At 43.3% G+C, this 8,333-nt stretch overlaps 1 protein-coding gene across 1 annotated transcript; it reads left to right on the top strand.

Moving 5' to 3' along the window:
• Window positions 1-598: 598 nt before the first annotated feature.
• On the top strand, window positions 599-6,249 carry FBXO28 (F-box protein 28). The gene is made up of 3 exons (XM_010157057.1): window positions 599-763; window positions 3,216-3,411; window positions 5,833-6,249. The coding sequence occupies exons 1-3, from the start codon at window positions 599-601 to the stop codon at window positions 6,225-6,227; spliced, it is 756 nt and encodes a 251-aa protein (XP_010155359.1). The 3' UTR covers window positions 6,228-6,249.
• Window positions 6,250-8,333: the final 2,084 nt, after the last annotated feature.

Raw genomic sequence — 8,333 nt, 5'->3', positions numbered from 1 at the left:
AAAAAAAAAAAAGGCAGCAAGGTTTTTCAGTGCTAAGGATTAAGCAGGGGAAGGGGAGGGGGAGTGGATATGTGAGCATTACTGTGAGCTAGTTCATCACTACAGTGATGTCTTTTCTCCCTTTTCCAGTAAGTGCAGCTGCTGCTGTGTCCTATCAGATTTCCCAGTCAGAATGAGGAAACAAAATGCTGCTAACTGTAGTGATCCCTTGTCAAAAGAGCTTATATCTCAACCGAAACCTTGTAGCGAGCATTAATAATACATTAAATTTATGTCAATTGCACTGAGCTGTAGGGATATGGGGGGATAAAAATATTCACACTGACTCGGTGCCTACTGCTACCGGGTACTGAAAGCTTTTTTTAAAATAGTCCTAATTTACATACAGAGTTTATGGATGACATAAGGTGTTTAGACAACAAATTCTGTCTAACGAAGTGTATTAATTGCGGGTTCTCAATCTGCAGCAGGGCGGTTTTTTTCCTGTAAAGACAGAACTAGTCTTAGTGGTTACGTTTTCAAACCCCTGAGGTTTTTAAAGGTGAAATTAAGGTGACCAATTGTTACAGTTTCATTTTGTTGACTCATTATTAAATCCATGTCCCCTAATGGTCTGTCTTCTAGGCGGGAGTCAGAAAGAAGAAACCATTCATTAGCTCGGCATGCAGACATCCTTGCTGCGGTGGAAACGAGACTGTCACTGTTAAACATGACTTTCATGAAGTATGTGGATTCCAATCTCTGTTGCTTCATACCTGGAAAGGTAAAGTGTACCCTATATTATGTGAATGCATAGCTGTGTTTAAAAATATGATTGTGTAACTTAAACCTGGGACAGCTGGGACAAATTAACATGCAAATATATGTATGTAGTGAAACTGTGATTCAGATGCGTGCCAGCAAACACACAGAGCAGTACTCTGCTGTAACGGGCAGTCTGACATGAATGAACCAGACTGTAGCGAAGTATTAATTATCTTCAACTTGATTTCTATTTTCCCTTGCTTTCTGTCTTACTTCTGACGTGCGACTTTTGGCACATACATCCTATACATGCTTTACAAGAAACATGTGATATATAGGGTTTAATTCTGAATTGTAGTTGTAGTTGTACAAAGCAGCCGGAGGCCAGGTCATGAGGAGGTGTAGTAATGTAGACTACCAATAACACTGAGCACTCAGTCATCAGGAGGAGGTTAGGCACCTTTCTTAAGGGTTTGAGTACTTCAGGTCGGTTGAATTCAGATATTTAGTACAGGAGAACCACTGTTCAGCATTTCAGTAGGTGGAATTGGTTTTAGATGCAGATAGTGTGTTAAATATTAATACTACTGAACAATGCTGGTGTTTCAGAATACTACCCCAACGTGAAATACAAATTATGCGAGATGTACATCAGAGAAACCACTGTTTTATAAGCTGTGAAAAGAGAAGCGCACAGGGGAGTTGACAGAGTCATGATCTGAGGAAGACTGGTGCAGCTCAGGGTTTAAACAAGATCTCTGAACGTTGGCCTAATGCTCTATTCACTGATCTTTCCAAGGTTTGGAAATGGTGGTATTAATTTTTCATGGGCAGGTAACTGAATTGCACTGGGCTGAATGGAAAAGTTAGCTGTTGGATTCAGGTGAAGCATGGCAGGCATTTTTACCTCTAGTACAGTAGGATAGGCTGTCGGGGTGAAATGTGTTTTTATCTTGAAGAAGTAACTTGATTTCTGTACTCTCCAGTTGACTTGATGTCTAATTTTAAATTAAATCAATGTAGTTTAATAGATTTATGGGGTTTTGACTTTATATTATATTTTTATATATTCAGTGTAATGTTGAAAATGTAATAAAAAGCCAAATAAACTTAAGTCCTTGATACTCGCACAGTAAATGAAATACTAAAGGAAATACTGCCTTATTTTTTTGAAGAGCAGATGACAAGGCAGTACTCGGTCTAGACCAGGGGTGTGCAGGAGTTGGCTGGCAAGCTCACTTGCCCGTTTTCCTTGTGGGCGCCAAGGTGCCTTGTTTGCCTTGTGATATAACAGCTAAAATAGTTCTTTTGAATTATTTACTTTGCATAGGAACTTGCTGGCACCACGGCGCTCTCAGCACAGCTGCCAGTTCACCCGAAAATCCTATTTGGTCAAGCAGATTCAAGGCTTAGTGTTCACTTAAGGCCCTGCACCCTGCAGGAAATTTTGTTTGAAGGAAGCTGACACAGAATTGTCAGGCAGCGAATTTGTGTGAGAATATGTGAATCCCGATTTGAGGCTTGGTGTCCTGTGTGAGGGATCGTGGTGACCGCAGAGCGCCGCTACAGGATGTTAGATTGAGGATGGCAGGAGAAGCTTTGAGGATGATGTTGCTAACAGGATATAATGTGGGTAAACTTCAGAGAGTCATTCGTAAGCTAGTTGTGGGATGAGACACTTGAGTCGTGCCTAGCTTTTGCAGCTTTTTAAACACAAGATACAATTGTGTTGTATTCCGAATCCTTAAGATCTTTGTTCTTTGGGAAACTCTTCAGCCATTCTTAATCCTGTGCAAAATACCCGTGTCGGTAGTTGTGGTAATGAGAGACCGGCACTCCTACCTTGACCTGCCTCAGATGATAATTCATGGATTAGCGAGATGCCTTTTATCTCCCTCTCCCCTGAGCAAAGGCCTAGTTTGTCAAACCTGTTGGGAGGGTGCTTGTGTTCGCTGTCAGTATTGGTGTCTTACAAATTAATATATCTTGGCCTTGATCTGAATTTGCAGTATTTTGGCTGTATGCAAGTGGACTCACGTAGATATTTACAGCTCTTCAGACTGATCTAACAGTAATTCTTGCTGTTGCATCTGTGTGCTTCCTATGTCTTATAACTGGCCAAGGGGGTGACCGCTCTGCAGTGCTGCTCTAGGTTCTCCACAGAGGAATGAATCTGCCCTGCTGAGTATAGATTACGGAACTTAGAAGCCAAGCATGGTTGTAATGCCCCAAAACTTCACACAATGAGCATTATTTCATGAGGTTGAAGAGTTGTTGTGATAGATCAAGCGAACAGCTTCTCTGATATATCATGAACAGCACTTGATTTCAAAAAGCTGCCCTAGAAATGAAGCAGGCAGTGGTATGCAATAATTATGTCACAAAAGCCCCTGAACGTGCCAGCACTTCTAGAATGATCTGAAATAACCTTGCCTTTATCAGAAAATCCTAATTCTTCTTAAATGTTTTAGGTAATAGATGAAATCTATCGTGTGCTGAGATATGTAAACTCTACAAGAGCTCCTCAGAGAGCTCATGAAGTTCTTCAAGAACTAAGGGACATTTCCTCCATGGCTATGGAATATTTTGATGAGAAGATTGTTCCAGTACTGAAAAGAAAAATGCCTGGGTCAGATGTATCGGGACGTCTGATAGGAACTGCCCCAGGTATTAATTCCCAACGTTTAGTTAAGTTTTATCTATTTTTTTCTGTAAAACTTCACAGCACCGTATCTTTTTAAAGCTCCCTTCCTTAAATGCGAGCTTTATTACGTCAGTATTGATGATACTTGTTTCTTAAAAATGCTAAATGAAGTTTATTTGCTTTGAAATTTAAGGAGCCTTTGTACTACCAAAAGAACAGTCACTTGAATGTATGTTAGTTACACACCGTGTGTATTCAGTAAACAAACGCTTTTGTGCCACCAGTGAATGAGACTTTTATCATTGCACTTGGTTGAAATCTGGCACGTGAGATGATAGCTCGATGCTTTTTCTTTTTTGGGACGATCAGCAAATGAATCGGCCTAAGCTGTTGTAGTGCATGGAGAGCTAGAACTACTTGGATGTGCTTTTTTACTTTCCTGGGGCACTGATGTATTACACTAGCAAGCAGAATACTTAGGGGTAATAGTGAGAAGGCAATTAAAGTAACAGTCTATAAACAATTAAACTGGTCGTTCATGTAGACTGTCAGGACTTCATGGAACTGTTACGAACCCGAGAGTAAGGCAGTTGCCTCATGTAATGGCCAAAAGCAGAAGGTTAGAAGATCTGTATTGTTTTCTCTGTGCTGAACTGCTCTGTACTTCTTAGGAACTGTGAAATTAACTCTCTGAAAGGATAACAGTAAAAAGAAACAACAAAAATTACATGTTAAGCATAAATGATAGGCCTAACTATGTAAGAGCTGCTTGTTGTCTGTGGTATGTCCTGTCTCTCCTTTCAGCCGTAAGTGTGTATACCACCTCTTAATTATATCCTGTTAATTATGCCTCAGTTCCATTGCGGCTGTCAGTTGAGACCGTATTGCCCAAACTCATTGAGTGATGTCAGTCGGCTTTTTAAGGCCAAGGATTTATGTGGCACTGTTGAGGTTTAGCCCCAGCCGGCAACCAGGTACCGCACAGCCGCTCACTCACCTTCCCTGGTACGATGGGGAAGAGAATCAGAGGAAAAGACAAGGGATCTCGTGGGTTGAATTAAGAACAATTTCATAATGGAATAAAATAACAATACTAATCGTACCAACAGTACTAATATTATTACTAATAATAGGTAATGAAAATAATGGAAAACAAACGATACAACTGCTCACCATCCACTGACTGATGTCTGGCCAGTCCCCGAGCCGTAAGAACCAGAGCATCATACCAAGCCCAAGAGAGGGAGCGACCCCATATCAATCCTCAGCTGATGTACTGAGCGTGACGTTTTATGGAACGAAGCACCCCTTTGGCCAGCTTGGGTCAGCTGTCGTGGCTGTGTCCGCTCCCAGCTTCTTGTAGAGAAGCTGGGGACACAGGGCAGTGTGAGAAACCGAACAAGTCCTTGAATTGGTACAAACGTTCCTTAGCAACAACCGAAAACATCAGTGTGTTATCAGTGTTCTCCTCAGCACAACCAAAACACAATCTCCTGCTAGCTCCTGCAAGGAAAATTAACTCTACCCCAACTCAAACCAGCACAGGTATTAAAACGCCTCTTGAGTTGCGGGAGGAGCGCAACCGACCTAGCGGCAACCCTTCAGCCTCACGTCACTGTAGCTGTGCAAGCATCTTACAGGGGAAAAAATGAGGACAAGGATGACTCCTCTAGGCTGTTCCAGACTGTTCTGTCTTTGTAGAGCTTAAAAGTTGTGTCTTCTTGCACAGTATAAAAGAGTAAAATGATAGAAAAAGTGATAGATACCCTTTATGATAAGAAAAAGTGAAAGAAATTATACAATAGCTGTTAGTCTCCTTAATTTGCAGGAACTTTATTAAAATCAACATTCCCAAGCTCAGATTCCAGTATGGTTCTAGTGCTTAGCAGGAGTGACGCTGAAAAAGCATGGAAAATAAATTCCTTTCTTCTAAAAAGTAAGTTAAACCAGAATACCTTGTTAAGCCCCAAACCACCAAATTTGAGAACTGTAGCTGTCTACAACTAAGACAGCAGAATTGTACGCTTCTGTTCAAATAGACACACGAAATAGCGCTATTCTGTACTAATTTATAGACGTGGTGACTAATTCATAGCCGTATCGTGGGGTTCTGACTAAACACTTGTGACACTAAGCCTCGATAACAACGTAATTATCTCTCTGTAACTTGTGATAGCGCAGAAGGAGGGGGGCTTATATGCAGAAAGTGAATGCTGAGCTGTTTGCCAGACTACTGAAAATCTTACTTAAATTAAACCAGTTGTGCTCCGAGATACCATACGCTCTCGTTAGACACTATCAGTCTGTTTCCATGTTCACATAACGTGCAACCAGTATTCAGATTCGTGTCTGGGGAGTAGGGGTAAGCAAAATAGGAAAACTGGGACACAGATTTCTACCTTTGTCTTAGAGCTGTAGAGAATTAATGACAGTTTTCTCTCAAGTTCCAGGACCTTCTGCAGCACTGACAACAATGCAGCTGTTCTCCAAGCAGAACCCTTCCAGGCAGGAAGTCACCAAACTCCAGCAGCAAGTAAAAGCAAATGGCACGGGCTTGACAGCGCTAAAGCGGGAGATCTCGGAGCTTCGCATCAAAGTGCAGGAGCAACAGAAGCAGCTCCAAGATCAAGACCAGAAACTGCTAGAGCAAACCCAAATCATAGGTGAACAGAATGCCCGATTGGCTGAGCTTGAACGCAAGCTGCGAGAGGTGATGGAGAGCACGGTAGGAAATTCTTCAGGTTCTGGCTCAAATGAACAGTCTCCCAGGAAACGGAGGAAGGCGGTTGAATCCACAGACTGTCCTAGGAAATCCAAACGCCTTCGAAACAGAAAATAACTTGGGAGTAAATGACACCATTTAGGCTGCTGGCTCTTCAAAACACCACTTAGACTTGAACAGTAATTTTCTTTCATTGAGACTTTCCCCTGCTTTCTGTATGGGTGGGCCTAATGCACAGAATCTTTAAGATTTGCAATAGATACATACTAACCAGACCTGCTCTGTTATGAAGGGTTAATTTTTTTTTTTTTCTGTGCAGATGTGTTTAAAGTAAACTTATTTGTGTTTATGCATATGTTCACATAAAATCTTAAATAAATCCAGTCTTAACTGACTAAAAAGTTAAGCTTAAAAACAGATGTCCTGTTCACTTGAAGGAAAGATCCGCTTTTAAAACCTTGTTTTAGAGAACCTGATCGTTTTTGTTACAAGTGACCTTGTCTGGAATGTCTGAAAAGTAGTTAATACTTTTTGGGGATCTCTGTAATGAGTAAAACTGACTTCTTAAGCTACAGTATTGGCTATATATTTTTGTAAACTTACAGGGAAGGGCTTTCTATCCAGTCTTCACATGCACACACCTGGTTCTAGTCTTAGAATTGCAGAATGGTTTGGGTTGGAAGGGCCCTTACAGACCATCTAGTTCCAACCCCCCTGCCATGGGCAGGGACACCTTCCACTAGACCAGGTTGCTCAAAGACTCATCCAGCCTGGCCTTGAACACTTCCAGGGATGGGGCATCCACAGCTTCTCTGGGCAACCTGTTCCAGTGCCTCACCACCCTCTCCGGGAAGAATTTCTTCCTGAGATCTAATCTAAATCTCCCCACTTTCAATTTAAACCCGTTACCCCTCGTCCTGTCACTACAGGCCCTTGTAAAAGGTCCCCCCCCAGCTCCCTTGTTCAGCCCCTTCAGGTGCTGGAAGGCTGCAATAAGGTCTCCCCAGAGCCTTCTCTTCTCCAGGCTGAACAAGCCCAACTCTCTCAGCCTGTCCCCATAGCAGAGGTGCTCCAGCCCTCTGAGCATCTTCATGGCCTTCTCTGAACTTACTCCAGCTGGCCTGTGCCCTTATGTTGGGACCCCAGAGCTGGATGCAGTACTCCAGGTGGGGTCTCATGACAGCAGAGTAGAGGGGAATAATCACCTCCCTTGAACTTCTTTGGGTGCAGCCCAGGATACAGTTGGCTTTCTGGGCTGCCAGCGCACACTGCCAGCTCATGTCCAGCTTTTCGCCCACCAATACCCCCAAGTCCTTCTCCTCAGGGCTGCTCTCTATCCACTCTCCACCCAGCCTGTACTTGTGCTTGGGATTGCCCTGATCCAGGTGCAGGACCTTGCACTTGGCCCTGTTGAACCTCACGTGGTTGTCTCAGGAACACCTCTCCAGCCTGTCAAGGCCCCTGTCATGGGTCTGGGAGCTGTGTTCTACATTTGCAGGAATAGATGCATGTACAGCTGAGCCAGACTGCTAAACACACTTGCTTGAAACTGTTCTTCACGCTGGGAGGGAATAGAGAGACCTATAAAGCAATTTCTTTGTTCCCCAGCCACAACGTAGCATCTGCGTTCAGCACAACCGCTTTCATATGCAGAGGTGGTATCGTGAAGCCAGTTGCAGGCGAGTCTGAACGCAGGCTGTCTGCCCCTTCTGCTGCCTGTACATCGCAGGCATTGTTAGCCACAGTTGGAGAACTGAGAGGCTGCTTTGCGTCACTGGATCCACAGGCAAACACTGAACAAGTATCGGACGAAAGCGCTGTGTTACGGAAAACCTGCAGCTATTTTGTGTGCATGTGTTGGGGCTGGATGGGCGGGATGGCGATTTCTCTGTGACACCGATGACCATATTCTAAGCTTTCCATCTCCTAAAAGGTGAATCGCTTCAGCTGAAGCTTTAATTTCTTTTGCACTTCTGTTTTGAGCTTGTAACTGGAAAAGCATCTCTTGCGCTGTTCAGTCGCTGTGGTCACTACGAACCTCAGCATTGTGTAAAGTGATGCCCCCCCGACTGTATATTTTTGGAACCTTATACAAACACCGTTGCCCTTGGGTTTTGTTTCAATGTACTAAACCATGCCGCTCTATCATTTGACTTCTGTTTTCTTCTGTTAAGCAGCTGCTGCTTGGGGTTTAGGCCGCACGGATGGCAGCTCGGTGCGGCA

Source organism: Eurypyga helias, unplaced genomic scaffold, assembly GCF_000690775.1.
Source record: "Eurypyga helias isolate BGI_N326 unplaced genomic scaffold, ASM69077v1 Scaffold14388, whole genome shotgun sequence".
Classification (NCBI taxonomy): domain Eukaryota; kingdom Metazoa; phylum Chordata; class Aves; order Eurypygiformes; family Eurypygidae; genus Eurypyga; species Eurypyga helias.
The sequence above is the reverse complement of the archived record's forward strand: the minus strand, read 5'-3'. Positions and strand labels throughout refer to the sequence as shown.